This window comes from Stegodyphus dumicola, chromosome 2 (genome assembly GCF_044657685.1).
Source record: "Stegodyphus dumicola isolate Sdum_Otavi_A_Nest chromosome 2, ASM4465768v1".
NCBI classification, from domain to species: Eukaryota; Metazoa; Arthropoda; class Arachnida; order Araneae; family Eresidae; genus Stegodyphus; species Stegodyphus dumicola.
In genome coordinates this window covers 56,205,998-56,233,147 of record NC_140769.1, presented here as the reverse complement: position 1 = coordinate 56,233,147, position 27,150 = coordinate 56,205,998, and the positions used below count along the sequence as shown (strand labels likewise).

Genomic DNA, 27,150 nt, shown 5'->3' with positions numbered 1-27,150 from the left:
ATCGGTAGTTCGGCAGTACAAAATCAATTAGGAAAGAGTTGAAAATGTCATTGCGCAGGATTTCATAACGAGCCAGCTTAAGAAATTAATTTCAAAAGCCGTATTCGGACCGTGAACTGATTATTATCAACTTCTGTTATAGAGATATTAGGTTTTTTTCTATTATAGAGATATTAGGTTTTTTTCTATTATAGAGATATTAGGAGCGAGGAAGTTGAAACATTAACTATGCCCTCACCGGGATTTTAACTGCAAACCTTATGACTGGCAGCTAGCCGTGCTAGCTTTCGAACCACGAGCGCATGAAGCAAGGAAGGAGGAAATTCTTCATATTTTTCACCCACTTAAAAAGGGGAGGGGACGACAAACAGTCGTCCAGGTTGTGACGTATTATCTATCACGTTTTTAATCGGGCAGCACCTGTAGAGTGTATTAGACTCTTCGAACCAGGAAACATAAAAAATCAGCTGAATAGCTTCGACTCTTAGCCGAACGTGCTACCAAATACACTGGAACACACAATGAGAAATATTCTTTATAAAATTTTAAATGTGAGCGGACATCAAGCATGAAACTGAAAGTTTTAATTAAACTAATTAAACATTTAATTTTTTAAAATTTCCTTTGACTCTCACTTCACAACAGTTTTCACCAACGATACAAATCCTATCCAGAACTGAATTACGAAAAATGGTGCGTGGCTACCTATAACAGCATAAACCCCTCAGTATTAGATTTCCCAAGCACACATTTTTCGTAATAATTATTCGAATTACTTGATATAGACTAAGACTCAACATTATTTTTTTTCGATAAGCTTATTTAAATTAATGTTATTATAAATACTTGAACTGAATAGAAACTTATATTTGTATTACACGCTTTAATTAGACTATCTGAGTTTAGCATTCTTATCCCGTAGTAGCCTTGGTTGCGAATCAGACTCACTTTTGTGATCAAATGTTCTGTAAAGTAAGGTATTTAGGACTTATTGGATAATCGATGGTAGTGTTACCAAAACCTACTTTTATAGACATGTATCCTAGGAGCTGAAGTGCCCGAGGCCAATATGTATTTAATAATGAAAGCACGATCATGATGTAAACTTTTGCACTTGTCACAAAACATTGTCTTTAGCTATGTCAAAACACGTAAGGACTATCTGTCTAGGGAAGAGATACTTCGTGGAGGACTTTTTAAGAAACATTTGTACTAGTTGGTACTAGTATTTCATTCCTTCTCCAGGAATCAAACAATCTGTGTCAAATCATCTGTGCTCGAGTTTTACTTTTTTATTGGCGCCAAAAAATGTGACAGCTTTGTGTGAAGCAATAATGTTCATTAGAAGTCCAATTGACTTTAAATTTTTTGTTTCACGTTTCAGATCAAATTTAAAATCAAGATCGCAAATACTATTTCTGTTACCTCATTTCTTTTATCAACATAAAATATTCGAGCAGTCTGCTGCTGTTCTTATTTAAAATTTCATATAATACAGAATATATCTCCACGGACTCTAATATTTACTTTCAAAGGCTTTAAATCATGAACCCTTTCCCCCCCCCGAAAAAAATGGGAAGATGCCACAGTAGCTGACACCTAAAGCGATATCTCCACCTTTTTCATGTTTAATTCTGATTCAGAACTCGAAAGTTCTTTCTTGTTTTTCTAGCTCTAGATTTTTTTTTCTTGAGAGATTTCTAAGAAAATGAACTCTGGAAGTAAGGCCATTCACCGATGTGAAAAAGGTTTTATTTATCTTAAACAGCATTCAAGTCATTTATCCTAACTTTCGTTGCTTTCACTTTCCTTTATTCCACTATTTCGAAAAGTTTCGAGTACATAGTTTTACACTCCTCGAAACGTTTTACTATTATTATTCATATTTTCCTTAGTTATGGTTTCCCTCATTCAAAGCGGTTATTCTTTATGAAGGAAAACTTAATTCCATAAACAAGTTTTACTTGCTTTGATAAAAAATATATCTTTTTTTTTAATCTGAAAATAAAATGGGGTTTATTAGATTTTCTGAAAAAGTTCTGTTTTGTTGGAATTGAGACGCATATTTATATCTCTAAGGTTTATTAAGCAGGATATCATTCAACGTGCTATGGATAAGAGTTGGAGGATTCTGGAGGGAAAAGACAACTTTCATTTCCTGTTTTCCAAGAAAGACAGCGGTAGCTCTACTGAAACGTCTGACCGGACATGACTGTTTGCGAGACCACCTCTTCCAATCAGCCTATAATTTTTGAACATTTAAATAATTGTATTGCACTTTCTAGGTATGAGGACATTACTAAAAAGTACTGGAGAGCCCGTGGCTTAAAAACATTAGCGCTTAAGGTGAATATTGTCTTTGAAACAAAATATTCATCGGCCTTTTTTTGGAAAAAGCGGATAGAGTGTGAGATAGTTTATTTCTGTAGGTAAGCAGTTATGAACATGCCTTATATGAAATCTAATTAGAAATTATATCCGTATCTTATTTTTAAAACTGCATTTATAACTTCCCAAAAGTAAAGCAAAAGTAATAAATTTGCTTGAACTTTCCATAAATAATTTATACAAAGATTTTTTTAGTCAACGATTTCCAAACAATGTAAATGCAGTAAAGTTTTCATATTTTACGGAATTCCAAAGATGTCAGTTCTAAATCCGTTATTTATTTGTACATGCAATTTTCCCCTGCCATTTGGGTAATGTTAAAGCTAATTATAGTATATTATAAACTCATATATAGTTCTGAATATATAAACTAATCATGGTTTAAAAGTAAGATGCAATCTTATCGTGAGACTAGTAAACCTTATTCCTCGAAGCTACCATTTTACCCGTTGAAGTATTTTGCAGAGTTGGTGAAAGCATTACCAAGAATTTTGCAAAGCTTGATAGTGTTAAGAAAGCTAGCTTTCCATTCCGACCGCAAACCCGTTTCGACTCAAGTCATGATATTTAAATTGTTTCGTACACAAAAAATCTAGTGTTATCAGGTCTATGTTTCATGATAGATATTTGCAAATTCTACGGTGATCTGTACCAGTGGTGTGAAAATTGGGTACGCGAAATGATATTTGAGCGTAAAAGTAAGCGCTCATCCTCCTGCTCTCAAAAGATGCTGCCTCAGAAGTCATTATGCAATAGATCAATAGACGATTTAACAACAGAACAATGGGACAGCACCTTTCATGTACCGCAGACTCAGTCTTGTATCATTTGATGCTCGGAAGTGACGTCGATACTTTGGATCTACCGGATATAACGTAGGTATGTTGAAGGACGACATGCGTGACAATTTTATTCAATTTGTTACAGCAACACTTTTTTCAGTTTATTTTTGTGGCAACGATGATTTTTCTTTTTGTTTTTTGTGGCAACGAGCTCTTGAATCCTGTGTGTCTGATGAGATTAATTTTCCTTTAATTATATAAACTGTCATTATTTTTAACCATTTAATATGCCATTTTTAATTCTTTAATCTCTGGTTATTTTTAATTATTTAGTCTGTCATTTTTCTAATTACTATTAAATTTGTCATTAGTTTTAATTGAGAAAACTATTCAATGAAAATTTTATTTTTAATCAATTTCTTTATTTAATTGACTTTGTTACTTAATTTTTATTGTAATTTTAATAAATAAGTTTTATGTAATAACATGAGTTTAAAAATAACTCTTTGCCACCTTTGGCAAAAGAGTCACGCACGTAACTTTAAAGCCACGACTTGTCCCTTGAGTCCCTTGAATCCTGTTATTTCACCTTGTTCAGCAGCAAAAGGCTGACGACACTAGGCTGGAGGACTGCCTGTTCGCCAGCCTGCCATGCCTCAAGCCTGTTCTAACGTGCCCATACCGTTTCACGCCTTTGTGCGTGATGGTGAAGGAATTTAATCAAGATCAATCACTCTCTCCCTAACAATATCTATCCTATTTCAAGCAATCAGCATGTTTGTTTCTTGAAGTGGATATAGGTTTATTTTGGCTTTATAAATCATTACGTTAAATTTATTCTTTGCTGTTTTAAATGTAAGATTTTTTCTCATTTTAAATTTCTATTTTTTCCCCGCAAACATATTTAGTTATCTTCTTATTTCTTTTCATTCCGATTAAGTTAAATTTTTAATTTTTTGTCCTATGTTTATACGTCTTGTAAAAGTAAATTTTACTTTTAATTTACGTAGGTTAATGTTTCCATTTTTTTTTTTTTTTATTTCACCAGATGTAAATTTATTTTTTATATTTCTTTTCAATATTCCTATTTTACAAAATTTTTACCTTTTAATTTTTCTACTTAATAACAAAGTTTCTACATTTCACTCTTTGTATTTTGAAAACCTTTTTTTTTTTTTTTTTTTTTTTTTCAGTTTAATTTTCTTTTCGCATTTTTATTTAAAAAAAAGCTATGTTTTGCTATTTTATTTTATACAAAGTAATATTTATTTATATTTTTTTCACTTCTTTATTTTCACTAACTGTTTTTTTCTTATTTTTTTCCTACATTTTAGGTTGAAAATAAATAAAAAATTTTTCTTTTAACTTTTGCCCGTTGCGTTTTTAAAAATATAAATTTTTTATACTTTAAAAATTTTTTCTGGTCATATTTACATTTTATGCTTAATTTTCCTTCTTGTTTTAAATACTTATTAATGTTACATTATATTTTCTGCAAAATTCTACGAAATTTAAACTGGAATTTATATGCATATCATTTCTCTTTGCAGGCCTTCATGGATAACATTTTCTGTAACTTAAAGCAGACTTAAAGTAATGTTCCTTCTGTATAATTTAGTTGGAATACATAAGCGAAATATTACATTTCTTACTTTTTCATGCTAACATTTAATGAGTAATGCATAGCACTTCCTGATCTATTGTATTGTGCTAACGTTTTTGAAAACAGTAGAAATTTTCTTTCACACAACTTGCTTTTAGTTAAAGGCTTCGTCAAATTATGTCTATAAATTTTACACTTTCTATTTATGTATTTTTCCTTATATTTATCTTTTTCTGCTTTTAAAACACATTCATGTTATTTCTAGTTCATATTTTCCAAAAGTAAATATAGACTTGCATATTTTTATAGTAATATTTTTTATAGTAGATCTACTGACTTTGGATCAGGTCTTTCAATTAAGGAATAATCAACTTTAAAGGCATGGAACGTACTTAACCAAGACATGTGCATTTCTACCCCAGTTTAGTTAAAATAAATATAAAAATATTTCATTTCTTACTATTTTATGCCACAGATATTTATGCGAATATACTTAGAATACTCTCTTTTATTTAGCGGAAGGCTTGAATGACATTACTAACACAGATTCTGCTAATTCTTTGAAAGACGTTATAAAAATATGTTTGATTTTTTTAGCATATCCTAACTTCAACCACTAAACATAAGGTAAAAATTTGTGAACAAAAATTTTGTAAAATAAAAAAAGGGGGAAAGGAATGTAAAAAATTAATTTTCTTTTTTGTAGAAATAAAAATTAAGTTGGCATTAACATGCGAAAATTAAAAGTAAAATTTGCGTTTACAAGACATAGGATGGAAACATAGGATGGAAAATTTTCATTTAGTTGGAATGAGGGGGGAAAAAACGAAAATAATAAAAATATGCGTGTAAAATAAAAAAGAGAAATTTAAAATGTGGGAAAACCTTCCATTTAAAACAACAAAGAATAAATTTAAACTAATGATTTAGAAAGCCAAAATAAATGTATGTCTACTTCAAGAAACTAACATTCTGATTGGTTGAAATAGGATAGATATCGTTAGCGAAATGGTGCCTGGTCCTTTAAAATCTTTCCCCGTTGCGGAAGCAGAAAGCAGTAAAAAGGTTTGGGCCTGTTAGAACAGGCTTGCGCATGATCTGTCCTCCAACCTAGTGATTTAAATAATAGAATGAATTAAATAAGGAAATAATTTAAAAATAAAATTATTATTCAATATTTCTATCATTTAAGAATAATGATTGATTAAATAATTTAAAATAATGTGAGTTTAAATAACTAAAAAAGACACATTAAAAATTAAAAATAATGACGGATTAAAATAATTAGAAACAACATATTAAAAAATTAAAAATAGTGATAGATTAAATTATTAAAGAAAATTAATGCCATCCCAAGCATATGATTCAAGAGGTCTTTGCCACAAAAAAACTAAAAATAATCGTTGTTGCCACAAAATAAATAAAACTGCCAATCATGACGTCCTTCAACCTGCCTACGTCATATCCAAGTAGATCCAAGATGGCGACGTCGGTTTGGGATGTCACGTTACCCAAGATGGCCGCTGCCTGCACATCAAAACGCGGTCCCATGGTTCTCTTTTTATGTTACCTGTTGTTCCATTGCGTAATGATTTCCGTGGAGGCTTCCTTTGAGAGCAAGAGGACGAGCGCTTACCATTAGGGTACGCCAAGAGATTCGCCACTTGAATATATCATCACGTATCACGTGAATGCGAGGGTCTATTGCTTCGTCTGGTTTTATTAGTATCTACAGAGCTCAACATCATAACTGCACCGGCTTTGAAGAGCATGCATATTACATTATATTAAAATAGATTACGTTATATTATATTGCATTATATTACGTTACATTACATCTTATTATACTACATTACATTATTATATACAGAATACAACCTGTAATTATATTCCCTTAACCTGTAATTATGAAATATACGCGATGAAAAAAGTTTGGAGATCATTGATCTCGAAACCCTGCCCTTGGAATCTACACCCTGGGATTTTGGTTATTACTCACTACAGTGTTAGATTTATTGAACACTCTATATTTGTGATCTAATAAAAGAAACTCACTGCTCTTCCCAACAGCATGTTTCGGATCTTCATCCTCTATCTCCATGACTTCAGAATCGATTCTAAAAATAGAATAAATATGCATATGTTAAATTGCATCTATAGATGGATATCTTAATGGCTTACCCAACAATTTTTTTAATATTTTATCTTTTATTGCTTTCTTATTAGGTGAGTAAATATTAGAAGGAAAAAGATCTATATAATATATTTCTTTAACCATTTCCAGATTTAGGAGCACTCATTTTTGGCTCACACATTTTCATCTGCAAATACACTCGTAAATTATAAATCTAATTAAATTCCCAAGTAGTTGTTTTGAAAATCCGAACTTGACTATTACGTCCTCGTCAAGAAATTTGAAAGAAATAAGAAGTGTACTAGAGCCCCAAACAGTTAATTGGCAAAAAAATCATGAAAAATAAGTTTTCAACTTACCCAAATTATTTTTAAAATTTCTTCAACTAAATTAGAAATCAAAATTCATGAGTTAACACTTACGATACGGGAAATAATTAGTGATATGTAAATCCTTTTTATAAATGTTTAACCTAGCAAATAAGTGGAATTAAAACTTGCAGTTAATTAAAACATGGAGTACCTTTTATTTACTATTTTGTAATTATAAATGTGATTAAATCATGTAATAATCCTGTACACGAGCGAAATTTGACAACACGAACCTTTGAAGCTGATGAAAAAAAATATTTTGATATACTCATTCTGAAGCGGATTTATCGACGGGATCAAACAGGCTAATGAGCACCTAATGCAGTGGACGTTGTTAGATGTTTATTAGCCTGAGCAAATTTTTACCATTCATATCTTTCTTGATCAACTTCTTATGCAATATTACTCAGCATTTCTTTTGGAAAGAAAACGATTCTTCGATACTAAAAATTTTAAAGAAGAAAATTTGCTCGACTAGGTAACTGTTAAAGGAACAAGCGCTGACATATAGTTAAAGTTTAAAGATTAAATCAAATAAAATAGGTTATTGTACTTAAGCTAAATTAACAGACTGAAGTGTTTTTGTAAAAATGTACAAAATTAATACTTTTATACTAGTCTTTTAGAAATAAAATTCCATTCATTAAATTTATCTTCTCTTATATATACGTCTACCTTCTTATCTAATATATTTTCTCTTATACGTGCTCTGATGGTGTAAGCGGTTAGCATATCTAGCAGAAAAATGAAATTCCATAGTTGTAATCTCGGGGAGAACTCTGTTGATTTTTTATGTTTCATGGTTCGAAAAATTTAACACATTTTACAAATTGTTGAAATATGCAAATCTGGCTTTGAAATTTGTCAAAACTTATGATTAAAGAGTAATACTTTTATACAATGAAAAGAAATCGCGAAAATGTAAATTTCAGAAATCCTATTAAATTTCATTAAAAAATAAAATATTTCGAAATTCATCATTCGTGCAAATGGAAACCTGAAACTCATGTCTTAAAACTTCTCTGCCATTTCTATCCAATAAACCTTTAAAAGAGTAATCAGTGATATGTCGGGTAATTTAAATCGTATGAAAATGGTTCTTGATTTTGTTTCTCTAATTTGGCTGCAAACTCCATTGATGGAAAATGGACTCCCAACACCAGGAAGAATGAATCAGTTCAGAGGAATGAAATATAGACACAGCACTTTTCTAGCTAATATATTTATTTGATTAATGTATCAAGATCACAATCATTTGAAATGTGAAATAGTGGTACATTAATAATTGTAGTAGTTGCGACAATGTTGAACACAAGCATGCAAACGCTCATGCATTGCGTCGTACAGGTACCGTATGCCATTTTATGGAAAGGAGTTCCAAGCCTGTTGCACTTGCTTCTTCAAATCAGCAACGATACGATGCTGGTTGTAGATAACCCTGAATTTGTCGTTAAGTCATGTCTCATACGTGCTCGATGGGAAAACGATCGGGTGAGCTCGCAGGCCAAGGCAACATGTCGACACTCCGTACAGCACGCTGGATGATAGCAAAGGTATGGAGACTTGAGTTACCTTGTTGGAAAATGTCCCCTGTAATATTGCTCAAGAACGGCAGCACAATAAGTGCAGTCACCAGCCTAAAGTACAGATTTGCTGTTAAGATGTGTGTGATAACGACGAGAGCGCTGCTGCTGTCATAAGAAATATCTTCCTAGGATATAACTCCTGGTGTGTGACCAGTGCGTCAACGCCGCAAATAGTTTCTAAGTGCTCACCTGGTCGCCTTCTTACCAACATACGGCTATATGTTATATCAACATACGGCTATATTCTTACCACATACAGCATAATATACCAACATACTCAAATCACTGCTACAAAGACAGAAACGGTTCTCATCTGAAAACATAACAAATTTCCAATCTCCTCTAACTTGAAACTACCAACGTCGCAGATGGCGATAATTTGGAGTTAGTATATAAGGCGCTGGTTCGTAGCTATTCCTTAAGTAATCGATTTGTTACAGTTCGCTATGTTACTCTGGTGCCAACAAAAACTCAAATGTCTACTGCAGATGAAGTGCAATGTGCCAGAGACATGCGGGGAATACGGTGGACCTTCCCTTGAGCGGCTGCAGCTGATACCACCTACTTTGTCCCCTTAAAGGTATTCTTGAATTAATCTCGATCACAACATCATCCAGAGAGATAAATAAAGTGCACGAAATTTACATTGAGTATTTTAACCAAACTTGATTTGCATATGAAAGATGAATAAGTGCAGCGCAGCGCCACACTTATTCATCTAGCTCAAAATTCAAATGGACACCATCTTTCAGATGTGCAAAGACGTCTTCCAAATTGGGTTTATCTAGCACATCTGCTTGGCTTTGGGATTTTATTTTCCATCAGTGTACTTTTATGTGTTTTGCCCATTCATTTAAACAAACTAACATGGGTATGGATTTTTTTTTTTTCAGTGAATTCTCCCCTTGCAGGCCTGCATTAAATTTAAAGATAAATGTTTTGTATATTTTTATTAAATCGTCTTCCGTGACCAAAACTGTCTTAATATGGGAATTAGCCTCAAATAATTCATGTCGAAAAGTAAACGTGTCTAGAGCCTATCAGGTTCAATGTTTCTTCTAATCTTCTTCGGGAACATACAAGGACCTGACTAGGAACAGAGAGCTTACTAAAGCTATGTTCACTAATTGTAGTAAGTAGACAGGATACAGACGAAGGGTATGCAAACCCCTTTATTTTTCTTTATATACAATGACTTCCGTACTTCGGAATACAATGACCCTCCACTCGGGGTCTAACGCAAAAGATATCAAAATAAAACTAAACTCTAATTTAACTTTAGAATAATACACGTGGAAGATTGGCCTTATAATAACAGGAAGCGTATGTAGCACAGAGACTGTGAACACTACAATACGTTTAATTTATCAAGAGGATTAAAACCTCTGGCCTGGAAGGCAAATAGCAACTGCGTAACTTCTAAGGTAAGCGGCCTGCTTCGAACTCACTGCTTCCTCTCCCTTGCTTGGCAAAAAGCCACAACTTAAGTACTTGGCGTTCGCCAGACAAACTTTGCATAAAATCCTTCACGCTTATAATTCTGGCCGGAAGTAGAAAATAAGAAGTGATAGTAAAGATTTAAAATAAAATAAACGTTAGTAAAACTTAAGATCCTTACAAGCCTATGGCCAATCGTTTAAGTAATTCAGTCATGCAATCTTTGTAAAATTTTCCAAGTACAAGAAAAACTTGAGTTTGTATGAAATTGAAACTTCGAATACTTGTTATTTATTTAATTTACGATACTGTAGATTTTGAGTTGTAACGTAACGTTTCTACATTTGTTTTTCACTTGATTCATATTTGTAGCGAAATAAGAGGACAAAAATGCCTATTTCATGTCTTCAAGCTTTTCATTCATTAGAATTTTATATTTAAGTTCCTTCCTAAAGGCCACATATCTGTAACTCTGATAGTCATTGGAGTTTGACAGACTAGAGTTTGAATTCTCTTCTCTCTCTTGCATCTATAATTCCTACATTATCAGTTGTATTTTGATTCCATTCCTCACAGTTATACATTTTGAGTCTTTTACATTCAAAGGAATTTTATGAATGTCTGGTTGTAACATTCAATAGACCTTTAATGTTGACATTCAACAGAAATTTATAGTTTGAGTTCTTTCACTTGGCATTTTTAATATAAATTGTACTTGCATCATGATGCATAATAAATTCGACTGCGTAATGAAATGCATGATGAATTGTATTGAATTCTAATTCCAAAAAAAATAAAAATTCAAGTTAGAAAGGCATATAAAAACAAACCTGTAGTTTGTTTGTTTCATCTCAGTTTCATCTTGTGAGAAGTTGTACCCGGATTTTGAATCACGATCTGTACTTGCATCTGAAATGGCATGTGTTATTTTTAATACACTTGTAAAAGAACTCAAAGTCATTTGAGTTAAATATTGATATCAACTTTTAAAAATATTTTTAAGGCAATAAAATATAATCTAGCAGATTCTCACACTATATAACTTAATAACATAGTAGGTACAAAAATATGTTGTAACTATAATTGTAAAAATGGATTACGGTATCACAACTATATGTTGCTATTTTGGACTGTACTAGTAAGGGAACTGGAGATGGTATTTCCCATTGAAAAGTTTTAAATTTTTTTTTCTTGCTGTAAATTGACATTTTAAAGAAATTTTTAACAGAAATATTGGTGCGTCTCTCAAGATTTGATATTTTTTAACTAATAATAAACAAATACACTTCAATGACAAAAATTTATCTTTTAGAAAAGCTGTCATATAAAATTTTAATTTCAAACTTAAAATTAAAATTATAAAAATGTAAGATGAAAATATTTAATTTTTTAATTGATGAACAGTAACATACAACTGCATTATTAAAGAATGAAACTTAAAATATTACGATAATAATAATTAACAAATATTTTTAAAACTTGAAAAGTTGTACTGAAAGGTTATACAATTGTAACAATTTTTGTAGTTCGTGTTAATATGATTGAATTAGGTATGCTGTATGCTGTTTCTCATCAATTATATTATTGCTAGTTTTATCACCAAAATTAATTAATTGAGGAAGTACCTTTCTTTATGAAACATTTATTTTATATTAAAAAGTTCAACATTTCATTTTGTTTGATGCACATAATGATAACCTTTTCAATGAGAATATGAAAATGAGAAAATAGTTCACATTCAAGCAAGAGTTATTTAATTAAGTTTCTTCAGATTCAGTAAGTTTACAAGAGAAAACTAACTTTCAATTCAATAATGCAAACTCTAGCATCCTTTTCATCATCAGATTGAATTATTTTGTTATTTTTTGCTTTTAGTCTTTAAATTTGATCAAATATTACTTTTACTTTTCAATTTTTTCTTAGCTTGTTGTTCTTTATCTCTTTCATTAACTTTACCTTTTACAAATACCTCTGTAAAATATTAATTGAACTTTTCTTTCTGTCTAATTTAGGTTTCTTTTCTTTCTGCCTTGTTTAGGTCTTTATTTTCTCCAAATTATTCCTTTTATAAATGCTTCTATAAAATATTAGTTGAAACCTTCTTTCTGTCTAATTTATTCTTCTTTCCTTTTTTCCATGCTTAGTTCTTTACTTATTCCAAATTACTCTTTATCTACTTGCTCTTTCCAAATACTAATATAACAAGTGGCTTTTGTCGTAAATATCTGGCTTGGTCTGTAAGTATTTCGTCTCCATTTAACTTATTCTTCCTTACATACATTTACACAGAAATATTAACATTTTTAGAAGTGCTTTTAAGTATACTCCTATCTGGTACATTTTAAAAATTCACACTTTCACGGATGTTTAAACTTTAGCTAGCTCTTTTCCAGCATGCGCATATACATATATATACATATATACCTACACATATACAAATGCCCCGTCATATGTATATATATATATTATATTAATTATGTGTATTTAAATCTATACATCAACAAATTTCATTTCATATAAAATTACCTACAATATATAATGAAATCAATGTACAATGACATCAATGTAATCGTGTATCCAATGACTTTATGATCGAGGCTTATGATTCTGCGTGCCATCAGAAAGGTACGCAGAACCGGGACTCATCTGAAAAGACGACATTGTGCCACTCCTGTATCTAGCTTTGTCGTTCGGCGCACCAGAATCGTCGTCTCTCTGTATGCTACATTGTTGAGGAAAGCCGAAGTAATGGTCGCCGTGCTGATAGTTCACGCTACTGCAAACGTCGACGCACCGTACGAGTGGATACTGGACGTTCTACAAACATGCCCATTTCCTGACTAATAGTCCGTTATGCGGCTCTACGGTTTTGCAGGGCTGACCTCACAACATGTCTGTCTTCTCGGGCGTTAGTTAAGGGAGGGCGTTGAGATCCTGCATGCCGTTCAATATGACCCTCAGCAACCCATTGATTCCATATTCGCTTGAAAGTAGTTGGATGTCTACTACTGGGACGGGTGATATCATGGGACGATAATTCACACTCTCGATCGGCAATGATCCTGCCTGTATTGAATTCCGACACTTGCTGGTAAGCATTTCTTCTTATTATTCGAGGCATAACACGATAGTCTGAGCAAAATCTGACCTTACCAAAGCGCTTTCCAAATCAGACATCCACTACACAACTTTTCTTTTATGCAGTGCTTCAGATGTCGTTTCTCCCTCCTGCGTCGTCTAAATGCGCTGAAATGCTAATAATTTGCATATTCCAACCTCTTCTTCCTTTCAAGTGATTTTCACGTTCATCATATCATTCCTTCCTGGTGTTGCAATTTTAATAGCCACCAGTGTACATTTCTTTTTTCACTGAGAAAGATTCTAATACCAACATCAGCATCAAATTATTTTTACACCGTTTTTCTCAGCGAAAGTATAACCATTTTGGATAGCTTCAAGCAATAAATTGTGGTTAAGCTGATTTTTCACAAAAACTGTTCGAAGTAGATTAAGACGCTACATTTTCTAAATATTTTGAAATGTTAAGAGTAAATATTATGAGTAATCCTAATATGCATATTACAGTGTTCCAAACTTTCATATATATATTCCTTTTGAATATAGGAAATTCAGAATTAAAATGGTTTACCGAATAATAAACAGTTATTATCTTTATGAAAGGAACGTAAGTAGTGTTTTACCTGTAACGGAAACAAAAACTGTGGATAATGAAGAACCAGCTTCATTTTCCAAATAGCAAGTATAAATAGCACTGTCTTCAACAGTTACACTTCGAAGAATGAGGCGGCAAATTCCTCTGTGATTACTAAAGGTGTCGATGCGTAAAGTTGCAGAAATCTTTTCGGCATTCTTATACCTGTGGAAAGATATACAAGAAAAAATTGTAGAACTACTTTTGCATAATATTAAAACTATTTCTATATACTCTCTATGCTTAATCCTCTTAATGAAAATGTTTAATTTACCACAGGACGTTTGGGATAGGAGTTCCTGAAATCTTCCATTCTAGCGTCACAGTGTTTCCTGAAGATACAGAAATATCTTGTGGAGATTTTAAAAAATTTGGAGGTTCCGGGCTGAATTCACGAACGCCTGAAAAATGCGAAGCAGAGATTGAATTCCTATTATTATTCTATAGACCTATCTCTCGGTAGGTATATGCATAAATCCCTTATTAACCCTAGATTTGTTTTAGATTAATGTTTCTTTTTTATGTCAAAGATAGGTTTACTTAGCAATCTTTTGTATTTTGGACGCTGCATCTATAATCACGGAGCACTTTCTCTTTATTTTTCGTTTTTCGAAAACCATTTAATAAATTTCATATTATTCCTTTCAAACCTTCAGAATTCTTTTTTGATTAAACGCAGAATTTTGGTTTCTAACCTGTTAAGTTAATATTTCTGTCCTGCTATTCCCTCTGCTTTGCTGCAACCAGAAAAGGAAAATTTTATTAGTATGGTATGTAAGGTATATTATCTTGTTGTGCTGTTTGATATTCAAATTAAAAAATTTCTTAAGCATTCTTGCACACTGGTTGACCTCAGATATTTGGCTTTCAATTTAAATTTTGTGTTCTTTTACTAAGGCCTGATCGTTAGAAGCAGGAGTGGTCATTTAAAAGTAATGCTTTGTTAACATTTAGTTTTAGAATCTGATGAGATGGTTATTCTGACCGTTTGACGGCTTCATATTTAATGATTTTTTTTTTTTTTTTTTTCCAAAAACAAAATTTTTCAATTTTGTTTCCTTGTAAATAACAATTATTAAGTTTCCGCAAGCTTTGTTTTGTAACTTAAACATGTAATTTTACTACCAAACATCTAATTGTCTTTCTTTAAATTACTTATTAAAGTAAGTTAGAGGAAGTCGAAAATTTACATTGAACCCTTAGGGTAAAGCTTTGATAAGCGTAAATTTGAGTCTGACTGGTAGCTAACAATCGTAATGAATAACGACACATGTGCTTCTGAGATATAATTGGCATTACGTTGGCCTGGAAATCTGAATGACATGTATTTGAGACCAGATACGATTTTAGTTTCCTGTGACACCTCCACTCTATTCCTCTATGATAAATGTACCTATTTTTTTCTTAGCAATATAAAGGTGTGAGAGTAATGTATAAGGTAAATCTTTTATTTTGCTTTTAAATAGCTATTTTAGGCCAATAAAATTATGTGATGCAGTGTTCTTTCTAGGAAAATTGTTCAAAATCTAAGGTGAGTAAAAGACACGGCTACAGAATTTAATTGCATCGTGTGACGTTAGTATGATGGCTAAAGGTAGGGATAGAATCCCATTACAAAATCCAGTCTTAAACTGAAGAATGGTATACAACAATGGAACTAAATATTTTGGCCGGTCGATTTCCTTGGATTTTCGCTTGTCCAGTCTTTAGAGATGCTGCTGCGGCAGTAAAGATTATGTGTGAATCTCTCAGATAATTTTCTTTCCGAGTTTGTTTCCATTTTCCCACAGTCATCTGCAACAATGTTGCATTAAAATTGCATCTCTCTATTCTCAGGGCGGTAAGCAATCCCTTAAGTTGCAATTGTCATTTTGCACTGCGTGTTCAGACCCATTTTGGCTAACGACTTTAGCTTAGATACATGACTCTTTTTAGAAATGAAAAAATAAATTTCAAGCCATATACTCATTCATCATTTTCCGCTATAATACACAACAACAATACGTTACATTTATTTCAAACGTGTAGCGATTTTTCTGACTCATTCTGTATGTACTTAGAAATTATATTAAAATTGTAAGGAAGTACAGAAATTCTCCAAAAGTGCTCTCGTAAAATGTCCAGTTCGTAAACTGAAAGAATCGTGATGTGAATTTCAAACAGACTTCGACTGATTTTTTTTCCTGCTCTGAAGAACCTGCTAATTTTTACACTGGAGCCCGAACTGAAAGGTATACGATCCAGGTAATAACTCGGCATCAGCGGGATTTGGTAGCTCACGCTTCTCCCCAGCTGTCGTTTAAGCAGAGGAAAATGTAAGGAATTATTTGTGCATTCTCTCATGCCTGCTGACATAGTGCTGAACGTCAGCAATATGTCACGGGATTTTAAACGTCTAGCTGACAAGCGGAAGATCCGCGATTCGAATGTCGGCAACCGCATAGCTGATTTTCAAGTTTCCTAGTCCAAAAATATCCAACGAGGCTCTACAAAACTAACTTAAAGCCTTTTATTTTAAAATGAGGTGCGAAAACTCTGTTACAAATCTTTAATGGGGTACATATTTATTTTTTGGTCTTAGCAAATAATGTGAATAATAGTGCTTTTCTGCTGTTACCGTTGCCCACTTCCCAATTCTTGGAAAAGAAGTCTATACGTTTGCCTCTTTTTGGCACAGTTTTCTTTGTTTTAATATTATTAACAACAAGAGAATTCATGATTTAGTATTACATGTTAATTTCTAAGCAATATATGAAGAAATAAATCAGGTGAGGAATCATTGAAGGCTCTAATTGAGCGACAACTGTTAAAACTTTGCGGTTAACTACAAATAGCGTTAAGGTTGAGGAATTTTTTTATTACTTGTCCATTAGGGGCGGAGAGGAGGAAGAGACGCCATTAGGTTCTTCAATACGGAAAGAAAGGGATCCTCGTGGAAGACGTTTTAAGAGAAACTGGCTCCCATACACATGGGAAAAAATAACCGAAAACTTCTACTCAGTCAGCCCGTTTGCCAGGACTCGGGACCTCGGATCGAACTACCAGTGTTCAGCGGCTTTTTGGCTCGGCCGATTGTAGGCCAAGTTTAAAGAAGTGAATCATTAAGGTTCGAACCATTTTGTCAGCAAGTGCTGTATAAATGAATTTCTTATTTGTAAAATTTGATGAGAATTTAATTTAATGCTTAACTAAAAATATATAGCCGAAGCTATCAAGATTCTATGTAGTTGGCCCCTAAATATCGAATAAGCTAGCAAGCTATCAAGGGCCTGAAATACGGCCGAGCTTAGAGAGAGACGTAACCAAAAAGCTAACGCGCGCTAGTCAGAAACTCTAGCTGTCTAACGAAGTTAGTGGAACTTCGACTTAAATACCACTCATGTGCATTAAACACGATTCAAAAACATTCTGGTAAGAAATTATAAGCTGAAATTAGGAAGGACAGGAAAGTAGCTTTAAATAAAGATAGCTGTTAAAAACTTAGGATAAACGATGTAGGATAAACCTTACATCGTTATTACTGTATGATATTGGTTTTACTTCAGCATTCATACAGTTCATTCAGTTTTTCAGTAACTATTATGATTTATCTTGCATATTGTTTTTATCCGCTTATTTATGCATTATTACCGCTACTAGCTGTTTGCACACTTTTATGAATTGTCAACTGGCTCTGAATGAGGAATATTCACAATATTAAATTCCACTTTTATACTTTCTAAAGCAAATTTAAATAAATAAATAAATAAATATACATTTGTAATACAGAGGAAGATGTTACGATGTGTTAACAGAACAACGAAACATTAGCAACGACAGGGAATAAATATGAAACTTATTTGTATTCATTAATGAAGTTATCCTAATCATCAGAAAATACAGTTAATTTTTTTATACACAATTGTGATTCCTACGATCAATTAAAAATTTCCACAAAAAAAAAAAAAAAAAAAAAAAAATCGTTTTTACATTGAAGAATTTTGCCTTTAAAAACTTGCAAAAGCGAAAACTGATGAAGAATTTGTTGAATCTGACTGATTACTTATTTGTAAAATGCTAGTGAATTTACTGAAAGTAGATAACAATTGTATTATTTACGAAAGAGTTTTGGCATTTAAATTACTTATTTCATCACTTTTTTCTAGTTATCATTTTGTTAAGCTAGAATGTTTGAATCATAGATATAACAGAATTTCAAATCACCATTTTTCAAATGCGAAATACGATAATAATTACGTCTCTTTTTAGTTCACTAGAGTTATTAATGAGGTAAAATATTTTAATATAGATATATGTTAAAGTTACTTTTACCCATGACTTGAAGATATGACTGTGTCTGTGCAGAGCCATGACAGTTAGATGCTACACAAGCGTACTGGCCACTGTCGGAAGTTTTAGCATTATAAATATCTAAATATTGACCTGAATCCACCTATAAGAAATGGGAAAATGTTTGAGCAATGGGACATTTGTTCAAAAATAATTTAAATTTAAAAACGGAACATATTAACAGAACAACAGAAACAGACAAACATATAACAGAACAACTTTTGCAATATCGATGTTTTATGAAAACTAAAATGAATTTAATTTAATAGATAATTTTCTGCTTAGCGCTAAAATGTTTCATATTTTGTGTCATGTTACCTTTCAGAAAGTTGACTCGAAAAATTTTGTAAGAAAAAATCTTATTTGAGAAGGAATATTACGATAACAAATTCAGTAACTAATTTTTATATCATTATTAAATTTTAAAGGATAATGCTGATTATTGGCTCCGTAAGATTTATTTTAAATTTATTCTAACATTTATTTCACCAGTAATGTCATAGCCGTCAAAATTCCAGAAAGGCTCCTTGGTTACGTGTTTACGGCTAATTTTGTCATTATCTTATTTATTTTGTATCTCAGAAAAAATGAACGGAGACTATCTGGGTTTCTGAGTCATGATACCATTCCTTCCCAGGCCTGGATACTGTTGAAAAAAAATTGTTATTAAAAAAATTAAAAAACTGTTTTAATGCAATTAATTGGTCCTAGATTGCTCATATTTTTTAAGCTATCGGCTCAAATAAGTAAGTTTTTATAATGATTCTTAACGACAGCTATATAAATTATGAGTAAGATAATGATGTAAGTTTAGCTTAGTTTCATGAGTCAATTTGGCTAAACTGAGTTTTGAAACTCAATTGCATAAGTTACACTTAGAGTATTAATTTTGAAACAAATAGACGAGGAAAACAGTCAAATGTTGAGATCAAGGATTTGTTAAAAAAATTTCAGAATTTCCTTCAATATTCAATAATACAAATATTTAATAAGTGATTAAATTAGATTCATGTAATTATGTTAAATTAAACTAACACTCCCAGTTACATGCATATTGCTTTCTTTAATGTAATGGTGTTGCTGTTAATAAGGAAGAGAATGACAGACTTTTGTGCACATAAAGCGTTCCTTTTCTATAGTATTTTCATATTTTAAATTTATAGGCTGTTTCTATCCTCCTGACCTGTTCTCACAATTAGCACTGAATCATGCAAATCTCTTTTTTCCAGCTAGCGTTTTTAATATAGGTTTCTAAATAACTGTAGATAATCTGGAAATAGTGAATGTTTTTATTTTAAAAGGCCAAATTATTGACAAAATTTAAAAGCATTAAAAAATCTTTTGGAAATTTAACAAAATCTTCTATATTTCTCTTATTGATCGTGCACAATAAACGTATACATTTTGCCAAGTGGCAACTTCATCGATTCTGCAGTTAATATTTTGAACATCTAAATATAGATTTAGATCTGAGCAATATGTAATTTTTTGTGAATTGCGGACATATTGTTTCAATTTATAACATTCTATCTGATACAAATAATTTCACTACTTCATCGAAATTGTTTTCGCAGCGTTTCCACCAAATTTGTAATGTTCACCTTGAAGTAAAGTCATTGCTAAAGGTTTATTTAGTGCATATTAGTTATTTAAATATATTTACATAAAAGCAAACTATTGATGCAAATGATTTACGTTTTGGTACGTGAACTGCTGCTTTTCAGAATTCTCAGTCTGATGTCTTTATTTAATTCGATATATGCAATATATTATTGCTTTGGCAATTTCTTCACTGAATCTCACGTATACTTATGTTTAATCCCTAATCGGCGCACTGATTATCAAATTCAACTCATCTCGCTTGCAAAATGCAAACTTGTAGTATAAAGCATCTTATAAAATGACAGTTTTCGAAAGTTCGATGAATTATAGCCTCATTTTTCAAACATTTAATTTTCTTTGTTTTTAAGTTAGTTCGTAATGACAAAATAATTATATTTCTTTTTGTGCACCAAACCAAGTACGAAAAAAACATTTTGATGAAGCGCGTACGATATAATTACTGTAAGCAAATATCTAGAGTTAATACCCTAACTAATTAAGCATAAACGACTATGAAACTCGTACATGAATAAGCACATAACCTTTAAGGTTCCGTATATACCTATTGACTTATTATTTTAGGTTTTAATTTCTTGAACAAATACTTTTAGAACTGGAAAAATAGCATTTTAAAATTCCGAAAAAATGCCTAATAGTGCTCCATCAGCAAACATAATTATAATTTCTGCCTTTTTATTTGTTTATTTGCAATATTTTAAATGCTATTTTTTTGTCACTACGCATTAGGTCAGCAGATTCATATGCCGAAAGGAATGAAACATGTTCTTCATTTCTCATTAATCTACGTGGTTTAATGTTTTAAATACTCACCCCTTGACAAGTTCTATTTAAAGCATCAAATAAGTGAAATTAATAATTTTAATTTTCAACCATTTAGTTACTTTTTCATCAGTTAAGTTTTGATTGCTTCTTTAACTTTGAGGTTTTTACCAAAGAGTTGCTATATTTGCATCCCGTATAATACGCATTTTGACCTTTCTGAATATCCATTTTTACTTTTGAGGCCTCTTAAATTTACCCCTACACCTTTTCCCTTAGATAGGATAATCTAAGATAATCTTAATTTTGGCTCATCTTGAAATTTTTCTATTAATATAAATAATGCAAAATAAATTAAATATGTAAATCCATCCCATATCTAATTCGGAACAAACCATTTGTAATAATAAAAACCAGAAGCCCAGTAGTAAATTGTATGAAAGCTGCAAAAATGTTAAAACCGAAAAGGAAGCGTAATAAAAAGTAATTTAAATCATCACAATTTACACCTTTGTGCAAAGAAAGCAGAATTAATTTTAAGCGTATTATATTGGATTTCAGATTATGGATATTGGATTTCAGATTACTTTCCATTATTACCACACCTTGTTTCTGCTATCAGTAGGCAACTGGATTAGTTTTGAACTGCTTTTTACTTCGCATTTATTCATATATTTAAAAAAATTTTATTATATATACATATATTAAAAAATATGTGCGCATGGTGGCAGACATTCCTTATGAAAGCGGGTGATCTTAAATCTTCGAAGGTAATTAATTCATGGTTTAGAAAATTAAAATTATTGTTTGAATTTTGATGTAGAATACGTTTTTAGGTTTTAAGTTCTGCTGTTTTTTAACCCTCCTTTTCCAAGTCAACCAGAATAATGCAAATTCATGCAGTTTTTCAGAAAATTACAGCAGGCATCAAGACATACAGTACTAACGGCCAGCAGCAATTACTGCTAAGTTGTGTGGATTCCATAACCATCAGAGCCTGTGCTCATAATTTATTCTATTAGTCGCCATGCTGAATCTGTACTATTTTTTATTATGATTATTTTATTTCATATTTAAAATTCAGATTGGATCATAAAGGTTGCATTTGCCTTGCTTGTAACCATATTAGTACTCTTAATTGTAAAGATATTCTTTTTACACGATAAAGCCATTTCATTGTACGCATAAATTAGAGATTATTGGTTAGGTTATTTGATTACGGAAAAGCACTTGAGGGCAGCCTAAGTGAAAGAAATGCCTTCATAAAGGACTTTCTAAGGAAACTGGCTTGTATTCACTTTTACTTATGGCGCAAACCGCGAAAAATAACTATGTCACCAGTCCGCTCGCCTGAGTTTGAACTTGGGTCGAATTATGAGTATTCAGCGACTTTAACCGCCCCACCACTGCCCCCATTTTGGTAGGGCTAAACCCCACCAAAGTGCACGAAGGCGAACACGAAGGCCTTCGTGCACTTTAGTTTACGGGCTGCCTTCGTGTAAATTATATGTATGAAAAATCGCATATATTATATGTAATATGTATGTAAAGTCTTAATATTCACATTGAGGCATTGCCATTCGAAGAAGTGTATTGTGGCTTGTGAGTGTGGTGAGAGTGACTTTATGTTGAGGGCCTGGTGCCGCTCGGTGTGTTTACTTCTACACTGACAGTCTAATTAACTAGTAGCAGTCAAAGTTGACTGTCATAGTTCTAGATAGATTTACAGAAAACTCCGCGGAGAGATTTTAGTTCAGTAAGACTGTTTGTTTGAATACAAGGACTATTAGTTGAAGATAGCATGCTTTTGTGGAGAGATTTCGAAGAGAAATTCGTTCATATTTACGTTAAACATGGGAAATAGCACAAAAACATTCATATAATTAACGGTCTACAGAAGAAAACATATCAGTTTACTTGAAGTACATAAAGAAAAAGATGTTCTCGAACTGTACCCACTTCACTGCAGTTTACTCACCTCGTTAATAACGAACATACTCTTCTTCAATTATTCAAGTCGAATATCATTGTTTACGAGTCTGTGAAAATTATTAACACTTTAAATCCTGTCACAAATATTATTAAATTTATTTTATAGTATAACAGTTGGAATGCAGACACTGGTAAAAGAAAGAAAACAAAAAATGTTCAGCAAAGCATATCGTTGTTACGGTTACGTCTAATAAAACGCTATAGGGATAATAATAGAGGGGGAAAATTACATTGTAAAATAACAAATTAGTGGGGAAGATTTTCTTGATTAAGAAGTATTTTATATATTATATAGTAAAGAGTACTTGAGGTTAAATGTATTTAAATCTATACAATTGAATTTTTATTTTCCAATGAAAAAGTCTTTAAAGCTAACGCGAAATAACCGTTTATGAGCAAATACACGAACTATAATGACAACACAGCCATCACGGCTGACATCACAGCTGAACACAGCTCCAGCGAGTCGTTGGCGTCATTATAAACAAAGAGATATGAGCAAACCTGGTCTTTGCTTGTTGCCAATCTATTTGCCGAGATTCGAATTACCAGTACTCGGCGACTGAGTTAAAAATTATCGTTGATTCAAATGCGAAAACATAAGCATAGTGCACAGAACATGTGGCACTTACATTATTGTAACTTAGAATTCTAGCTAAATTATAACGTAGCCTCAAAATGTATTTCATTTTTTAAAATACTTCCCAGACTTGAATTAATACTTAATTTTGTTATGGTTGCTATTATATTACTGCTTTTGCCGCTCAGACGGTATAGTGCTTAGGGGAGCCTGATTGCGATACCGAAGGTCCCGGGTTCGAGTCCCGGAGAAGGCATGGATGTAAAAATTGTCAGTCTCTTCATAGGAGACAAAGGTGGCCCACCTATTAGGTGCTTCCACAATAAAGACGCCACCACATCTGGCCTTAGGAGTGGCCAATGCTGGCATAAGCAAGTACCCGCCATTGGGAAAAAGTTACTTCTTTTCTGTGAAAACGGTAAATTATCAGGAACAACAAAGCCCAGTCTGTTAATATAACACATAAAAAGCTAGATAAACTCAGAAAAAGACTATGACTTGACAACATAAATAAGAGCAAAGATATTTTATAATGCATAATTTAAAAAAAAAAAAAAAAAAACATACCAAACTGCCGATGATTAATCTGGAACTCTGAGGAAGCGGTTTTTCGTTTTTCATCCACATGACATGGGGATCAGGATTACTAGATATCAAGCAGTAGAATCTAGTCCTATATCCCGTTTGAACAATTCGATTTTGAAGATGTACGAGTACTCTGGGAGCATATTCTTCCTTTCCAGTTTCAGACTGATTGGGAGATAGGAAATCAGACTCAAACTCAGTTTGGTCTTCATAAGTGATATTATATCCTTCAACATATTGCTCTTTCAAATTAAATTTGATTGAGTTCTCATCATTAATGCCGTCTTTTTCCACGTCTTCTTCAAGGAAGCCTTCTGAAGTTGGTATCGTATTGTTATTAATGAGATTCTCATGCATTTTGTGCACAGCTTTTAGATCTTGCTCCAAGTGTGACAGTTGTTCTTGCAGAATATTTTCTAACGATTCAATTTGGTGAGCTTTTTCTGCAAAACGTCTTTCCACTTCTTCAGTGAAATTTAAGAGTTCTTTCACACTTTTCTCTTGTAAATTAAATTTATCATTCTCAATTTCTTGCACCTTAAACTCTGAGTATAAAACATCATCAGCGTTTTCTTCAAAAGCAGTTTCTTCAATAGGTATACTAAATGGCGAAACTTGGTACACCCAGTCATCTGCATTAACTTCTGTAAGTTCCTCTGCTCTTATTTGATCAATAATTTCTTCATTATTAAGCTCACTGGATATAGAACCTATATAATCACCTTCTAGAAAACTTTCATCTTCCTTTTTAAGGCTACATATAAAAGAACTATCTTCATTGTCTTCTTCATCATCAGCTTCGTCAAGAATATTGATTGATCTTTTCTTTTGGAATTTGGTATATAAAGAAACGTTTTTGCCGAATGAAGAACAAGAATCAAGCTGTGAAAATTTTGTGTCCCTTTCTTTTTCAGACCAAGATGTTGACTGTTTAGAGGCAAAATCTGTTTTTGAAGAAGTTGCTTCATCTTTTTCTGCCTTTTCTAAGCTTAATGGCATAATTGCCTTAAGTGCTTTATTTATAATTTCAGGAATGCAAAAAGTATTTAGTAAGTTGAAAAGGTTTTCTGGCCTTAGACCTGGGTTGAAAGGTGGATCAGTTTCCTGCCAGCTGACATTTGTATAACTCAAAATTGTACCATTTTTGTCGAAAGAAAATAAATGTACAACATTCAAATTTTTTTGATAAAATAATACTAAACTGCTCTGGAAGTCAAGCTGCAGAATTCCAACGTAAGGATAATATATATTTCCCACATTCACTCTTGTGCAGTTGAGTTGCTGTAAGTCATTATTATACGATGTTTTTGTTACGATATCATAGCCTTGCTCTTCTGTGTGTGAACACTCTGGTTCTTCTGCAGTGTATGAACACTTTGGTTCATGCATTTTTAAATCATCAGTGTGATCAATGCATATTCCTGACTGTGAGTAAGATGGAATGTGTATCAAAATTTCAGAAACTTCTGGATCATCTTCAACCATCCCTGAGGGATTGTCTACTGTAGTGTTTGAATAACATTTATATTTCTTTGCCAGATCAAGAGTTTCAGCAGTGGACTGTATATTATAAAAATTATGACTTTCAGATTTATTATAAATAACACCTGTCCGTTCAATGTTCAGCAACTCGTCATCCACTGAAGAACTATGTTCGGAAAATACATTATGTGATTCTATGCAAGCACCAAATGGAATAATAAAAGTTGGCTTTTGGTCATCATAACTTTGTAAATCTTGATTATACTCAACTGTCGTTAGGAAGGAATGTGAATCTGCTTCCCGTTGATTTTTGGTCAATTCACTTGCTTCTGAAGGTACTTCAGTATGGGACTTGTTTTCAAGTGCATTATCGTTCTTGGTCAGCATTGTTGACTCTGCAAAAATATTCTGAGTTTCATTGTTACATACTGCATTAAAAGTTTTGTCACACATAGAGTCACTTTGAGTGATTTCTTCAGAACAGAGCGTAAGTAACCCTCTAGAATTGAAAAACTGCGAAGGCTGACTCGGTGCACTTATTCCATAAATATTCGAAGTTCGTACACGGAAAAGACACTCTTCAACATCCTTTACACCTTCAAGAGTGATAGTTGTTCTATGCGTTGTGAACAATTGTATCCATTCGTCACTTTCCAACTGCGTGTGAAATGAAACAAAAAATTAATTAGAAATATTTTATAAATGTATAATAATGAAAAGCTTTTTGAAAAATAATGTTTAAAACTCATTGAAATAAGATGGAATAAATTTTATGACTGGACTTCGGGAAACTTACCTAATTACTGAAATTGAAATTATGTATTATATCTTTACACTGTAGGGAAGTTAATAATTAATCTTTCGCAAAGTAATGTAAATTAAATCGCACCAGAAATTACCATTAGATTTAAAAGAATTCATCTTCCCTTCAGTTTTTGCAGTTTTTTACGGATCATAAGACTTTAATATTACTATGGGAAACAAAAGGAATTTTAAGAATGTTTACCGAAAAATGATACATAGTCTTGGCTCGAACATTTTAAATTTTGATAAAACAATATAAAAACTAAAATATAAAAGCAAACAATCTAAATTATATAAAATTTTATTCGGTTTTTTAAGATTTTGTTTTAAATTAACTAAAATATTGTGAATAAATATACCCTTCATTTTTACATTATTGAAATATATCATGGTCATCAGAAAAAGCAAATTAAAAGAGAAGGAGAAGAAGGATATTGTGGATACTTCAAAGTGATAGTGTTTATATTTAAAATTTAGGTGTGAGCAGAGCGGCACTCATTGAATTTTACAGTAAGAGAAATTTAATGTAATCTTATTCAGGTTAGTTTACGATGCAGTATAGTGAAGCTAAATATTGATCTACAGAAGGAAATCTCAGCGCATTACTGACTGTAAATATGTAATCAGTGCTGTTATAAACAATTCTGATGTGTTTCATCAAGTCCACAAAGGTTGAACTAATTTTAGATTGTAATTCTTTCCCTGCAGCCTATAGGATATTGATTTTTAATAAAAGTTTTAAGTTTATTTTACCTTTCTATGTAATAAGTGTGTAACTTTCTTCTATTCGATAACTCATTTTTAAATAACAATATACCTGCCTAACTAAAGCAGAGGTTAAGGCTAAGCATTTAAGTTTACCATATAATACGCATTACATAGCTATTAACGAACGGACACAGATTGAAAAGAAAAGTAAGATCACCTTTATACCATTAATGCATGTCACAAACCTACAAAATGTCGTGGTCCTGTAAAGTCCA

The 27,150-nt window shown here is 32.1% G+C and overlaps 1 protein-coding gene across 1 annotated transcript in view; it reads right to left on the bottom strand.

The window, feature by feature from the left end:
• The window catches only part of MnM (myomesin and myosin binding protein), a gene marked incomplete at its 5' end in the record, with an annotated part of 65,143 nt that overhangs the window by 8,995 nt on the left and 28,998 nt on the right, over nt 1-27,150 (bottom strand). The window contains 6 exons of the mRNA XM_035353623.2: nt 6,829-6,890; nt 11,132-11,210; nt 14,003-14,178; nt 14,288-14,414; nt 18,325-18,445; nt 23,864-26,020. Coding sequence (XP_035209514.2) covers nt 6,829-6,890; nt 11,132-11,210; nt 14,003-14,178; nt 14,288-14,414; nt 18,325-18,445; nt 23,864-26,020 — 2,722 coding nt within the window. The remainder of the gene's footprint in view (nt 1-6,828; nt 6,891-11,131; nt 11,211-14,002; nt 14,179-14,287; nt 14,415-18,324; nt 18,446-23,863; nt 26,021-27,150) is intronic.